General features: G+C 34.3%; 2 protein-coding genes across 4 annotated transcripts in view; both read left to right on the forward strand.

The window, feature by feature from the left end:
* The window catches only part of LOC136040185 (calumenin-A-like), a 31,998-nt gene extending 26,251 nt beyond the window's left edge, over positions 1 to 5,747 (forward strand). Inside the window, exon 7 of one of the 2 annotated variants that reach the window (XM_065724333.1) lies at positions 2,325 to 5,747. In XM_065724333.1, coding sequence (XP_065580405.1) covers positions 2,325 to 2,513 — 189 coding nt within the window. In that variant the 3' untranslated portion in view covers positions 2,514 to 5,747. The remainder of the gene's footprint in view (positions 1 to 2,324) is intronic. The other variant, XM_065724334.1, reaches the window with a different exon arrangement.
* Positions 5,748 to 8,497: 2,750 nt separating this feature from the next.
* Positions 8,498 to 15,785, forward strand: part of LOC136040186 (glycosaminoglycan xylosylkinase-like) — a 74,839-nt gene continuing 67,551 nt past the window's right edge. For both annotated transcript variants that reach the window (XM_065724336.1, XM_065724335.1), the window contains exon 1: positions 8,498 to 8,673. In XM_065724336.1, the coding sequence (XP_065580408.1) occupies positions 8,518 to 8,673 (156 nt within the window). In that variant the 5' untranslated portion in view covers positions 8,498 to 8,517. The remainder of the gene's footprint in view (positions 8,674 to 15,785) is intronic.

A 15,785-nucleotide genomic window follows, 5' to 3' on the forward strand; every position in this document is an offset into this window, starting at 1 on the left:
ACATTTTTCGAACAGCTTACTGTTTGAAATACATTCTTGTATGATGTGTCTGGAAAATATCTAATAGGTTTTTTCCTCCTCCTTCTTCAGAAGTGCTGGCGTTTCAGAACCACTCTTGATCAATGTCATTAGTTTGGTTTCCAGTATTGTAATCGCCAAAAAAGATCAAAATTACTGCCTAAACTTGGCGAACACATTGACAAGAGAATAATGTATTGCTTTCATTCTTGTTCACTACCCGTGTAAAGAAATTCCTCAGTCATGGCACTCTCGCCCTAGTCAACCTAAGATCTACTACCCAACCAATAGGTTAGGTTACCCCCTTATTAATAGGGCTAGGTTTGTAGACTTGTTTTCCTAATCCTCCAACCTTTTTTTCAACTGTGAAAAAGCAATCTGGACCTTGGCTAATCTACGTATAAGATCTTCGCTGTATCCACCATCTTCGCTAATAATACTTCCCAGGTAAGTGAAGCTCGATCGATATTCTCAGCACCCAACATCACTTTCATCTATTCCTAGTATAAGCGATCAGAAAAGCTAAAAATCCTGCCTCAAAAGTCTAAAAGCCTGCTAATAACTCTATTTCTAGTAGTTGATGGTATGGTCACTACTAGTGTTGCCACTCAACTGAAAACAATCCCATTGCGTTTTACCGAGGAAATTTTAACTAACGCTGACTTGTATCTCTTGATGCTGCTTGTTTTTTCACGCTAATGCCAACATCACAGGACGTGTATGTATCAGATTATTGTATCAGATTAACGATGCTTCTTGACTACTAAGGTCCCTGCGTCGGCCCTGCAGTGCATTCCTGCAGCATGATTCGATCTCTGGGTCCCGTATCAAACAGTTCGTGGTAACGAACTGTAGTAAGGAGCGACCCGGCTCAATTGTAACCAAAACTCTAAAAAATGGAATTTTGATACCAATAGCTACATCAAAAGAATCACATTTTAATGCTGATTTTTAAATATATAAGTTTCATCAAGTTTAGTCTTGCCCATCAAAAGTTACGAGCCTGAGAAAATTTGCGTTATTTTAGAAAATAGGGAGAAACACCCCCTAAAAGTCATAGAATCTTAAAGAAAATCACACCATCAGATTCAGCGTATCAGAGAACCCTACTGTAGAAGTTTCAAGCTCCTATCTACAAAAATGTGGAATTTTGCATTTTTTGCCAGAAGGCAGATCACGGATGCGTGTTTATTACCAAGCTAAGGTCAAATCCACTGCGCCACCACAGGACTCAGGACGTGTATGTTTTGCTTGACAATGTTGATTCAAATATATGCTCGGATTTCTTTGATTCTAGAATAAGTATTACTGCATGTTAGTGTTAGCTTACTGCTATTTCCCTTCTGGCTTTTCCTTCTATCTTAGATGGGTGAAATGTAATAGAGCGCGTTTTTTAACTTCAAGTTTTGGCGGTTTGCAGGAACTCAAAACATCATAAGATGTCATGAGAAGAAGAATAGATCAGGCTCAAAGAATGTTTGATACTATATTTGTTCCCAAATCCTGATTTCTCGCTAAAGTCAGCAAGACATTCAGGAAAAGTCTGTGCTTCCTAAGAAATCTCGGATTCTCAAAACTCCTGAATCAAATCTTACCAAACTACAAAAATCCTTAATTTCAGGATAAATCTTGTAGAGTAGTATCACTAGCAATAACAAAGGTAGTAGCTTCGAGCATAGAGTGAGCAAGAGAAAGATAGTTCCTGGCTATTCATGTGGGATAGGTCTTAAAAGTGTAGAACCTACTTAGACACATGAGAGGGAACAAACACTTGTAGTGAAGACGCCCTTTGTTGCCTTGAAGCACTTCAAATAAGTTATCAAAGCATACAGCGAAAAAGATAGGTGGCTGCTCTGAGGAAGAGGTTAAACTAAAAAATAACAGGGAATTTTGAGTTGGCGCAAGCCCCTCAGGCCTTCCCTCTTAGGTGATATATAGATTTGTCAAAGGGTGAATGCAGAAAACAGGCTAGTTGAAAAAGTTACAAGTATGTATATTTAGCGCTTTTGTGAAAGTATTTTTTTTATCTTGCAAAATAAATGCCGAAACTGAGTTTTTCAACCTTACGAACGGGGCCGATTTTTTGTATTTTTTTTTCGATAAAAATAGCAATAGAAAGCCATTTCTCAATGAAAGTACTTAATAAGGGTATTTTTCCAAATATAGGGCGTGGTGGGAGACGGCAAGGAATGTTGCCACCTCCCAGGCAATGCCACTGGATATTTATGCTCACCTAGTAAATGACAGTTATGCTTGACTTGTATATCTTCATTAAAAAAACAGTAACTAATTATTTTTCCCTTCAGGTTAAAAACTGGATTATTCCACCTGATTTTGACCATGCAATTGCTGAGGCCAAGCACCTAATATATGAATCTGACACCGATGAAGACGCCAAGCTTACAAAAGAAGAAATTTTGGACAAATATGACTTGTTTGTTGGCTCCCAAGCAACTGATTTCGGAGAAGCTTTAACAAGACATGATGAATTTTAGTCCTGTTTTTAATTGCTTGCTTTAATATAGTTTTCATAGGAGTTTTTTAAATAAGTATAATTTTTCCTTTCTAGTGGCCAGTTTTTTGTGTGTGATTGTTTCAGCTTCTTCTGTGGGCGTAAATTCTGTTGATGCAATTCTAGGTAGTAGAAAAATAGCCGTTAAAACTTTTTTCTAAGTCAGTTTTGCAGAGGTTCAGCTTCAGGGGGCAGGGTGTTACCCTGCTTGCTTTAAAAAGTGGTCTTTATGCCTATTTCGTCCCCCCACCCCATAAGTTTATGGACTTTGCAAATCCTTATTTCAAAAAAATATCGTTTTGAATGAATCTGTTAACTCCTGAAATTTTTTCCTTTTGAAAAAAAATATAAAATTTGACAAATTTTAACCCTTATATCTTAGATTTTTTGAAGGGGCAATTTCTAATTTAATGCACTTTCTTCAGCTTTATTTTCTCTTTATCATCTCGGTTAAGTCACCATTCTAGAGAGGAGAAGGCTAGCCGTAAAAGTATTTTTTTTTAGTCAGTTTGATAGAGGTGCTATTTTAGGGGGGTAGGTTATTACCCCTCTTTGCTTTAAAATTTGGCCTATAGGCTCACTTTGCCAACTTCTCTTCACCCATAGAATTTTGGAAATCCTTTCTTCAAAAAAGAAAATGTTTTAAATGATTCTAGTAACTCCTAAAATTCATTTCATTTAAAAAAAAACATGAGATTTGACATGTATTAGCTCTGGAGAACATTCATTGTACAGTATTAGAGGTGGATCGTGGGAATTCTATTGCCCTCTAAGGCTAATTTGGGTGTAATTCCCTAAGAAAACTCAAGAAATTGTGACCATTTGTGCTCCAACAACCCTTTGAAAATTGCTCTGATGCCCAGAGGCAGTTTTAGGGAGCAGAGAGGTCACTTGCCCAGGACACAGAAATTTTAGGGGCACAAAGTTTCAAATAAATAATATAAATGTTAAAATCATTTTTAAATTTTCAAATTTAGTTTTACTAAAATAAAGTCGAGGGTGTAGTTGGCAGTAAGTATAAGCAAATTGAATCTGGAATTTAACATGTGTTAGCTCTTGTATCGTGGTCTTTTTTTTTTCTTTTTTTTGTCCGTTTGACGGAGTTGATATTTTCGGGAATCGGGTATTACCTTGCTTGCTTAAAAATGCACTGCATTTCTACCAAAAAGGAATTTTTAGCAAAGGATTGAAAAACTATAGGCCCCTCAAGAATTACGAAAATGCTTGCATTTCAAAAGGAAAAGAATATTCTTTTGAATTCATCTATTAATTCTTAACCCCTAGGCTTTTTTGCAAAAAAACATACAAAATCCGCTCTGCGTTAATTCTTGCATCTAACTCTATTCTTGAGAGGGGAGTGTTAGGGATTTTATTTTATAAATCTGGTGCCATTTGTACTCATCCAAAGATATTAGCTTATTGCGTTGCTTAAATGGCACAAATTTGATTAACTTTGTCTAGTTTGCTACTGCCTTTTCTCTTTGCGTTTTTATTAGTTTATATTCCTTTGAAGTAATTCATTTGACACTTCTTTTTATTTTTTCAATTATAAACCCTGAAAACTGCTCTTAATAATACTGTTTAGGAATTTATATATAACCCATTAAGAAAAAAGATCTGTTTAAAAAGGGCATTGATGCATCTCTATCCTTGTAGATACAACAATTACATTTTGATCTTGCTTATGATTTTTATTTAGTTTTTATTTATTTATTTTCTTTATTACTTTTATTTTATTTGCTTTGATCTTGCTCTTTATTCACATCATATATGCAAAATAAATTTTGTATTGTTAAGTCTTAAGTGACAGTTCTCAGAATTAGAACGTAATCTAGTTACAATTGAAATTCATTCAGAACTTGAACCATAATTATGTGCCATTTGTTTTATTTTTTACTCTAATCAGAAATAAGCTATGATGCATATGCGAAAACAATTCTGGAGGGGGAGGAGAGCTTGGGGGAGATATTGAATTTTGGGGGAAGAGACAAAAAGGATAAAATACTCATGGATTCATTAGTTACAGATCTACCCACTCACCAAGTCAGAATATTCACCCTTCAAGGGACAAGATTTTTTTAAGTGCATTAGCACATCTCCATCCTTATTGATACACCATCTTTCCGTTTGTGCTTGTGTTACGTTTTGATTTAGCATTTGCTTTTTATTTAATTTTTTATTGTCTTTTTATTTGTAGTATAATTTATTTATTATTTATTGTATTATTTTATTTACTATTATTTCTTATTATTTGCATATGTAGAAAAAAATTTGTATTGTTAAGTCTTTACTGACAGTTCTTAAAATTAGAACCTTTTTTTTTTTATTGTTTTTTGTTTTTTTTTGCTTAGAAAGCTGTCAAATACGCACAATTTTGCATTGGAAATTTTTTACTGGTAATAACTAGTAACTATATTCACAATAGTATATCGGTATATGTGGTATATTCTTCAATATTTGTGCCAAAAATCTTATGTTTTTTTCTTTTCTTTTTAACATGAATAAAGTTATTAAGTACGTAGTGATTCTCTTGTATTGTTGATATTTTACTGAAAATTGTAAAACCTCCACTTCTCTCAATGACCCTTTCATTTAAATAGGCCTATGTGAAAAGGTTTTTTCTTGCTCGGAATTACAGTAAGCTGTATTGAACCTGGGGGTAGGCTATATCTCTGCAGGGAATAGGCAGCTTAACCCCAATTTTCATGACATGTTTCGCTTTTTGGAAGTTAAGGGGTCTTCTGGGAAAATTGGCTAATTTTCACTGAGTGTTATTTCAAATTGAAATTCTGAATTTTTGACTTGATTTTTTCTCAAAATAAAACTTCGGTGCGGAACTTTCCAACCTTGGTTTCTGATGCTTTTTGCATATTAAGCTGCATAATAGGCTTAAGCCACATAATAAGCTGCATGTTCTCTTTACTTTCTAAGTTAGCTAGGAACGTACGGGTTTGGGGGGGGGGGGGCTTGAGGTCTGCTCCTCCTCTAAAATTCTAAGTTATCTTGGATTTTTGAGTACTTTTTATTCAAATATTAAATAAAACCTCTTCATTATTACCCCCCCCCCCGAAACAAAATGCCGGCGTACGTGCTTGAAGTTTGCATATGCATATAAAATATATTTGTGTGTGTTGTAATGAATTTTTGAACTGTGTGCCTTTATTCTATTTTCTAGTTTTGTTTGTTAATTAACTTTTAAATAAACATTTAAAGAAGTCCTATTCGCAAATAATTCAAGCAGGAAGTATTTTGAATAGTTCAAAGATATATCTACAATAGTAAAAGACGAAGATTTCAGCTTACCATTGGGAAGCCTGTATTTGCGACTGTAGTTTCTAAGTTTCTATGGCACTTGGTATCTACTAAGTGACATATTGATCGCAAATTCTGTCGGTCGGTCGATCTGTCTGTCCTGGTTTTGCTAGTTTAGGCACTTCCAGGTAAGCTTGGCTGAAATTTAGCAGGCGTATCAGGAACCAGACCAGATTAAATTAGAAATTGTCGTTTCCCCGATTCGACCATATGGGGAGGAGTGACGCTTAAATCGGAAAAATTAGAAAAAAAAACGAGGTATTTTTAACTTACGAACGGGTGATCGGATCTTAATGAAATTTAATGTTTGGAAGTATATCGTGTCTGAGAGCTCTTATTTTAAATCCCGACCGGATCTGGTGACATTTGGGGGGAATTGGGGCGGGGGACCTAAAATCTTGGAAAACGCTTAGAGTGGAGGGATCGGATGAAACTTGGTGGGAAAAATAAGCACAAGTCCTAGATATGTGATTGACATAATCGAAACGGATCCACTCTAAAAAGAATAAGTATTTGTAAACCGCTTTCTCGGTCGGCACTGTAACTCGAAATAAGCCAAATTCAATCTTGATTCCGTGTAAACAGCATGATCTAATTCATCTTTCAATGTAAATTTTAACTTGACTACGGACGTATTGCCAAATCTGGTTGCTTTGTTCACACTGCTAACAAGGATAAGTGTTTGTGAAACATCTTAGTCTTGGCCCATCCTGATAATGCCGGCATACTTGTGCCTCACAACCTTCGCTCGAATATTTAGCGTGTTTGGTATTGCAGCAACAGCAGTACCCTCTGATCGTTTGTCAGACTTATCTAGTACTAACTTGTCCTTTCTAGCACCAATGTGCTGGACCTTACCAAGTCCCAGGTAAGGACCTTACCTGGCACAATCAAGTTTTTCGACAAAATCACGTTGATTAAGTGGGTTTCGAATATTTACAATGCTCGGAACATTGCTCAACACAACAGGAACAGAAGGTTGTGCTTGAGCTGGCACTGAGGGCCAAACTACAGGGCCTAGGGGTTGTATCGAGGTTTCCTGCTTTTCGACGATAAAATTTAACATTCTCACGTACTCGTTTAATTGAAATGCTGCAATAGTGCTTGGTTCATAGGGATAGCTAGTACGTCACGAGGATCAACTATAACAAAGAGGGGTAGCTCCTCCTTGGACGCTAAAAACACTCAACAGATCGCGGAAATATGACAAAATTGTTACGCTTGGATGTGAACCCCTGCACCTTTCAGGAACATCAATTTTCAAGGCACTTTTGCACACCGTATGAAAACAAAGAAAGGGAATAAAAAATGAAAAGAGAAACAACAAATAGGTGAAAAAACGAGGATTTTATCAGCCAGTAGCTAAATATGAAAAACAAGCAAATATTTTGCTGTTGTTTTTTTTTCTTTCTTTGTTTTTTTTTTTTTTTTTGGAGCACTGAGGACGACTTGGCGGAGGTCCTTGTCGAAATATTTGCTTGTTTTTCATATTTAGATACTTCCATATTTAGCATTCTTTACAAATATAATAATCGCTTCTATCGCAAATTCAAATTTAAGCACTTTTTGACCTAACCAACCTAACTATAAATAATTTTGGTGCTGAGAAAACGTAGTATAATTTTGTCGAAAACGACTGATAATACATACTTCAAGTGAAAATTCGTCCTTTTGTTGTGCCCTGAACTTACAAGACCTCTAAAAAATAATTCAATTTGCTTATTTTCATCTAGGAAACTCAATTCATCTGGATGACCTAAGTGTAAGGGATTTGTATCTTCTCGTTCGATTCCATGCTCTCCCGTAGCCTCTGACGTTTTCTTTTGGAAAGCATTTATCAAAATGATCCAAAAAGAACTCTTATTAACTCCTGATTTGTTTTAAAACGCACTTCTAGCCTCATTTCCTAACTTATATTCAGCAATGTTGACTTTGACATAGACCGAATTGCGTTAATGTATTTATCTGTCATTATGGTTGCATTGATGGTCCTATAAAAGGTCCCATATGGTCCTAGAAAAGAATCAACCACGGCTTATAGCAATATCATAAAATGATAAATCTTTCATCAATGCTTTACTATCAGCTGAATTAAATCCTAGTTCACAGTCAATGTTAAAGACTAAAAAATTTCTCTGATGACTCGTGTACTTCTCAGTTATTGATCCAAGACTGAAAATTCTTGGATCAATAATATCAATAATCTTTACAAATATAATAATCGCTTCTATCGCAAATTCAAATTTAAGCACTTTTTGACCTAACCTAACTAACTTAACCCAACTATAAATAATTTTGGTGCTGAGAAAACGGAGTATAATCTTGTCGAAAACGACCAATAATGCATACTTTAATTGAAAATTCGTCATTTTTAATAGCTCAAAAAGTGCTTAAATTTGAATTAGCGATAGAAGCGATTATTATACTCGTAAAGAACATAAAAAAGGGCATTGAGTGTTATGTTCACTTTATTGGTAAGTCAATTATATAAGTTAAGAAATATTTACCGCCAATTCCTCTATGATTATAACTTATTACATTCACTCTTAACACCTTTCTTATAAAGGGGTTAATTAGAGCGTTTCTAAAACTTCGCGTTTTCGGTTTTGTATGATTAGTCGTTCAATCCAGATTGGGATGGATCTGGAACGGGTCTTAAAAGCGTAGAATTTGAAATGAAAAAGCTTGGGAAATCAATCTTACTTTTGATTCTAGTATTAGTGTTTTATGTAGGAAACTTTATCATTATTAAATCCCTGAATTGGATGGAAAACGATGAAGAACATATTTTCTTTGTGAATAATTCGATTCATAACAGCAAGATGAAAAAAGTAAGTGAGGCTTAGCCAAGACCTATTTTCCTAGGCTATTAAATTTACTCAAATTAAGGAGCTATGTTATAAATTAAAGCAAACAGAAATGATTGCACTTTGATTAGAATAATAAGCCTTTACCAAAGCTCTATAGAAATTATACTCTAAAAAGCAAGGTATTGAGGAGGGGAAACCCTCTTCATAGCCTGTACATAATAATTTATGTTTGTTTTAAGTTTTACTGTTGCTCCTTTCTTTCAGTCAAAAAAAGAGGTTTTTACAATTTAATTTCTGATGGTTTTTTGAATAATGTCAAGAAATCCAGCTTCCTCTCTGTGGAAAAATCCCTTCACCCACCAAAACTCCTCTGTGGAAAGATCCTCTTTTAAGCCTCCTACCTGCCAGAAAAATCCCCCAAGCAATATCTAAATATGTCCCAATAGCCTAGCTGGTACTATTTGTAAGAAATGTGCAAAAATCATTGCTTGCAGCCTTTCCATTGGGGTCTGTAGGGATCAAGTTGTCCTTAAAGACATAGGTAGCCTAAAAGAATTTTTGGTAAAATTCTAGTCCATTGACTTCTTACTATTTTGGAAAGTTGTTGGGCTAGAGAATTGAAACTTTCAGGGATGCATCTACAGGCTAAAGTATATCCTGGGAAGTTATATTGAGATCCCTAACTATACTCCTTCCCCCTCCTCTATATAACACAGTTTTTTGTACATTACAGCTTATATTTTGGTACATACCCTTTAGCCCTCCTGGATACAGCTTGTTTTTTCCTAGCCTATTTGAATTTAACAGGAAAAGATTGTATTAATTTTCTCACAACCTCCCACATATTTACATTCTCATTAAAACAAACAGTCTTCTCAATATTTGAACTCCACATTAATTACTCTTTTAAATACTGGATGACACATGGAAAGGTAATTACAAGTGACATAACAATTCCCCTGGAAGCCAGAACAGCTTACCGGGACAGCTTTTTTTCCAGAAGCCGGAACAGCTTTCTGGGATCTGAAAGGAGCTTTTGATGAAGTTATAAGGTAATTTAGCATTCTTATTTTTAATATATTTGTGGAAAATTTATAATGACAGAAATATCATTAAAGACTGCTTACAAATCTATAAGTTTTTCATAAGTCTTCTTTGTGCCATAAAAACAGATTATTCAAGTGAAAACAAAGAAGTAATGCTAAATTTTTCAAAAATTTCTCATAAATATATTAAAAATTAGGGAAGTAGCAAAATGTGTTTCCCTACATCCCATGAGCTTTAAGAGTCAGAGAAACATAAAGATATCAGGTCCTAATTTCTGCCCACCATGGGTTTCAGCATTTGCATGTCAATCACAGCCTAAATTTTGTTGACCCTACAACAGGAGCACATACCCAAAATATAGAACAGACATGGAGGGAAGTGAGAGATAACATCCCCACTTATGGCAGAAGAGAAGAACATATGGAAGGGTATCTTGCAGAGTATTATTTCAAAAAAAAATATTCCATCAGATTGAGAATGCATTATTTCATGAATTACATATTGAAGCTTTATAACCCTTCATCAGGCTAAAATATAATTGGAGTCCAGACATTGAAATATAGCATAGTCTTATAAATACTAGAGAGAGAAAACAGGTATAACTTCAACAAAAAGTGGAAACAATACATTTTTTTTTGAATAAATGAAACTTTGAATAATGATTTATTCTTCCCAGCAGTTTAAACTTGCCCTGCATATTTGGATGATAAATTTGAGGAAGTTAATGTGAGTAACAGAGGAGTGAGATGTTTGAGGTTTTAAACAGTTAGTTGATTTACCATTGAAAGAAGTTGATTCAAGTTGATAGCAGAAATAAAAGAGAAGGATATTTTGATGAAATGAAAAATCATGACGGGAGGCTCGTCACCTGGAATGGATGGAATTCTATTCAAGGCATGGAAGTAGTGTAGGGTGAGTACCACTCCAATTTTGAGTTTAATATTTTTGGACTTGTTGTTTAAATCTAATTGACCTGTGGATTGGTCTAGATCTATTTTAGTTCCATTTTATAAAAAAGGTGATAGGGCATTGCACAGTAGTTATAGAGGAATTAATTTGGGTTACAGCGTAAGTAAGCTTTTTAGCAAGGAATTGTGTTCTAGGTTAGACAAATGGTTAAATTCACAAAGTAATATGATAGATATTCAGGCAGGGCTCAGGAAGGATTATATTTCGATAAATCAACTATTTATATTGCAAGTGTTGTTTGGAAAATATACCAAAGGCGTGAAAAATAGGTTACATGCAGCTTTCCGGGATCTGAAAGGAGCTTTTAATGAAGTTGCAAGGTATTTTAGCATTCTTATTTTTAATATATTTATGAGAAATTTTTGAAAAATTTAGCGTTACTTCTTTGTTTTCACTTGAATAATCCTTTTTTATGGCACTTGATATTAACCAAGTGACATATAGCAATCCCAAATTCTGTTGTTCTGTCCATTGCGCTCAATAATGATTCTTAAAAACCTGAAGAGAGGCAAAACAGAAATCTGAGACCAGTGGTGTCAATTACAGGAGGGACAAGGGAACCGCCCCATACTCCCCCTCTAGATTTTTTTTATATTTTCATTGAAAATGCCTTTATGTGTGTTTTCTTTGAAAAAGAACAACAAATTCTCCCCCCCACTATATTTTCAAAACGCATTTTACACCTTCTAAATTGTGTTATTTGACACTGTCTTAGATGGGATTTCTCAATTCAACAAACACAAAGAAGACTTATGAACAACTTACGGATTTGTAAGCAGTCTTTAATGATATTTCTGTCATTATAAATTTTCCACAAATATATTAAAAATAAGAATGCTAAATTACCTTATAACTTCATCTAAAGCTCCTTTCAGATCCCAGAAAGCTGTTCCGGCTTCCAGGGGAATTGTTATATCACTTGTAATTACCTTTCCATGTGTCATCCGGTATTTAAAAGACTAATTAATGTGGGAGGTTGTGAGAAAATTAATACAATCTTTTCCCATTAAATTCAAATAGGCTAGGAAAAAACAAGCCGTATCCAGGAGGGCTAAAGGGTATGTACCCTGTATCCCCTGTCCAAAACCTTTCTCCGACTCGTAAAAACGAAACAATGAAACAAATATAAACAAGTCTTTCATGCATTTCATAGTTTTTGTTTTATAAAGATTCCTAAAAAAAAATCTTTAATACCCCTTCCCTCTTGGAAATTTCCTGGATACCACCCTATGAAAGAGATTTAGAAATGTGAAAAATAGCAGTTTTCAAATTTTAAGGGGTGTGTAACATTTCTAAATCTTCTATATTGGTAAAACGCCAACAATTGGGAGAAGGGATTGTTGAAACCCAAATATTCAATCAACAAAGTCATAGTTTGCACCAAAGGCCCGAGAATTTTGATTCTGCCTTGGCCCAACACGTGCACAATAAGCCTCACCACTTCATTTTGTTTGAAAACACTTCCATTATTCAGAGGTCCTTGTCGAAATATTTGCTTTATTTTCGTCTTCATATTTTGCTACTGGCTGACAAAATTCTCATTTTCTCAACTATTTGATTTTTTTCATTAATTATATATTTTCCTTTCCTGGTTTTTCACAAAACATTGAGCTTTAAATGTTATAGGAATGTGTTGAAGCTTGTCTTAAGTTTAATATGATCCTTTACTTTCCTTTGTAAAACTTCTTTTCTGGATAGTTGTGTTGTAATTAATGTTCATTAAGGGCTTATTTTTGGTTTATTTTGATAATTTTAAATATATATTTATTAAACTATGGTATAAATTAAATAAAAAAAAACAAGTGCTTTTAACTGAAAGTAAGGAGCAACATTAAAACTTAAAATGAACAGAAATTACTCAGTATATGAAAGCGCCTTTTCCTCCTCAACACCCCGCTCTTTACGGTAAAGTTTTTTACTGTTTTAAAAAGTAAAGTTAACAGAAAGTGTCAAACTTTAGCGTAAAAAGAGAGGCGTTGAGGAGGAAAAACCCCTTTCATATACAGAGTAATTTCTGTATAAGCATCTATATTAAGCATCTCAGACATAAGATCTTTCTATATATCAAGTTTCATTAAGATCTGACCACCCATTTGCAAGATAAAGATACCTCAATTTTCACGTCTTCCAAGATTTCCGGTTTCCCCATCCAACTCCCCTCAATGTCACTGGATCTGGTTGGGATTTAAAATAAGAGCTCTGAAGTACAAGATCCTTCTAAATATCAAACTTCATTAAGATCTGATCACCCATTCGTAAGTTACAAATACATCTTTCTAATTTTTTCAAATTACCCCCCCCCCAAACTCCCCCAAAGAGAGCGTATCCGTTACGGTTATGTCAATCACGTATTTAGGACTTGTGCTTACTTTTCCCACTAACTTTCTGTTTCGCCTCTCTTCAGGTTTCTAAGAATCATTATTGGGCCTTCTTGAAGAAATTGACTTTCTCTATGCTGTTATGATTTACAAAATAAATGTTATTGACACACATATAACATAAACCTTACCCAATTGTAGCAATGAATCATAATCTTGAGTGAGAAGCCCCTTAAAAGTTCAAAGTCTTATCTGTATTACCCCTGTCAAAAGCCATTTAAAGATAAGACGTTTCAAACAGGGGATGCGTTTGAATGCCTACATTCCATTTTGAACTCTACCATAAAAGGTAATAATTGTTTTTCAATGCCGGTGAACTAACTATGGAATATAGTAGCTTAAAAAACAGTGAAAAGTTGAATTTTTCTTAGGTAAGCAAGGATTTACACTTTTAATAGTAATATAGGATCAAATTTGACCAAAATATAAGCTGTAATGCACAAAAAACTGCGTTATATAGAGAAGGGGGAAGGGGTATAGTTAGGGATCTCAAAATAACTTCTCTGGATATACTTTAGCCTGTAGACACACCCCTGAAAGTTTCAATTCTCTAGCCCAACAACTTTCCAAGATAGCAAGCAATGGATTAGAATTTTACCGAACTTTCAACCATGTTGGACAAAATGATCAATGATATGTTGGACATTATTAATAATATGATCAGATTACTTTAGGGGCAAAAGGGGCATTCAAGAGGGTCTAGCTGTCCTTCCATATTTTTGATCATGTCTTCTAGGATCACTGGTTTGATACAATCACCCCTGAAAAAAACAAATAAACATGCATCTATGACTTTGCTTCTGGTGAAATGCAAAATTCCAGATTTTTGTGGAACCCTTACAAATCTTGAAACCCTTACAGTAAGACTCTCAGATATGGTGAATCTTATGGCATGATTTTCATTAAGGTCACTTGATGTTTGAGTTTATTATCCTGCCATTTTCAAAAATTAGGTTAATTTTCCCAGCCTTGTAGCTTTTGATAGGTAACAATAAACTTGATCAATTTTAAACATTTTGGATAACATCAAAATTAAATTGCTTTGATTTTTGGAGAGTTTTGGTTACTTAGAGTTTCTTAGAATTTTGGTTACTTTTTAGCTGCATTGCTCCTTATTTACAATTCATTTCCACAAACTGTTTGATCAAACTGCTAGGATTATTGGCAAATTTAGATATGATTCTATTGCTTACACAGGACAAGGTAAACACACTACTTGATGCCTTTTTTGTGCTCTTGATAAATTTGGGGCAGTTTATATTACTGGCCTATGAATAAAGTGAACATACAACTCAATCCCTTCTTTATGTCTTTTCTGAATAAAATAATTGCTTTACTTGATAATTCAATTTCAAGCCCACTGCAGACCCTAAAAGATAATAACTCTCTCTTATATTTGGCTATACAAAATAGTTAAAAACAACAATACTTATTTCAGTATATGCAGAATAGTTATAGTTGTCACATTTCAACTGCAGTTACATTATACTTTACCCTCCCCCTGATTTGCAAATACATAAGCAGAATTATATATTTTCTATGTGTTTTCTGGTTCTCAATTTTGACACAGTTGATTCAATTTACATATAAACCAGTTTAAACAAGAGTGATGCTTAAAGCAGTATATAAAATAGGAAAATAAGGTATTATTTCTGATGGTATATAAAAGCAGGACACAGCAAGGGATTGTAGGTGATGCTTTGTCCTCTGCTGAGATGATTTTAAGTGGCATTCCACAAGGTAGTTGCCTTGGTCTGGTACTTTTCTGCCTTTTCATCAGTGATTTGCCTCTTGTTGTCCACCATTCCACAGTTAAAATGTTTGAAGATAATGTAAAGCTTTAATGCTCCTCAAACAAATTCAGATAAAGGTTCATTGCTCCAAAAAGACTTGGAGGCAGTGCACAATTGGTATACTGTCAACTCCATGTTTGTCAACAGAAATAAGTGTAGGGTTATCCATTACTTTTGTAAAGTAGAACAAAGTTACCATTACCATCTTGCTGGACATTCAATTTTACCTGTTGAAAATGTCAGTAACCATGGTGTTCATTTTGATTCTAGTCTTTGGTTTGACAGGTATGTCTCTGAAGTAACTTGTAAGGCAAACTATCAGCTATTACATGTCAGATGCAATTTCTGTAATTTTAATGTCTATTCGTTCATTGCCATTTATAAATCAACATTTTGACTTATACTTGAATACAATTCCTCAGTATGGTATCCATTGAATAAAAAGACAGAGCAAGGGTTGAAAAAAAATACAGCAAAGAGCAACTAAGCTTGTACCATATTTGAAACATTTGCTTCATGAAAATAGACTGCACAGGCTAGGATTGCCAAGTCTTCAATTCCAAAGAGATGGAATCGAAGGGCAGACATTATTAACACATTCCGTATAAGCAAAGGCATTGATAATATAAGTACATCACAGTTCTTCACATTTAATGACACATTCACATTTTAATTATCACCCACATAAATTGTACCTCACTTCCAAAAAGGAAAATATGCCAACATTCATTTTATAGCAGGATGTGGAAGCCATGGAATGGCCTTCCACCTGAAACATTTCTAACAGATGACATAAACAGATTCAAAACAAGACTAGCAGAAACAAATTTTCAAAGTAAATCATTTTTAAATAATTTATAGTATTATTTGTCAGTGTTTGTTGTAGTTGTTATTTTCATAGATTTGTATGTGTGTATTATGTTGTCAGCATTGTCACAACTTGTTT

Source organism: Artemia franciscana, chromosome 20 (assembly GCF_032884065.1).
Source record: "Artemia franciscana chromosome 20, ASM3288406v1, whole genome shotgun sequence".
In the NCBI taxonomy this organism is placed as follows: Eukaryota; Metazoa; Arthropoda; class Branchiopoda; order Anostraca; family Artemiidae; genus Artemia; species Artemia franciscana.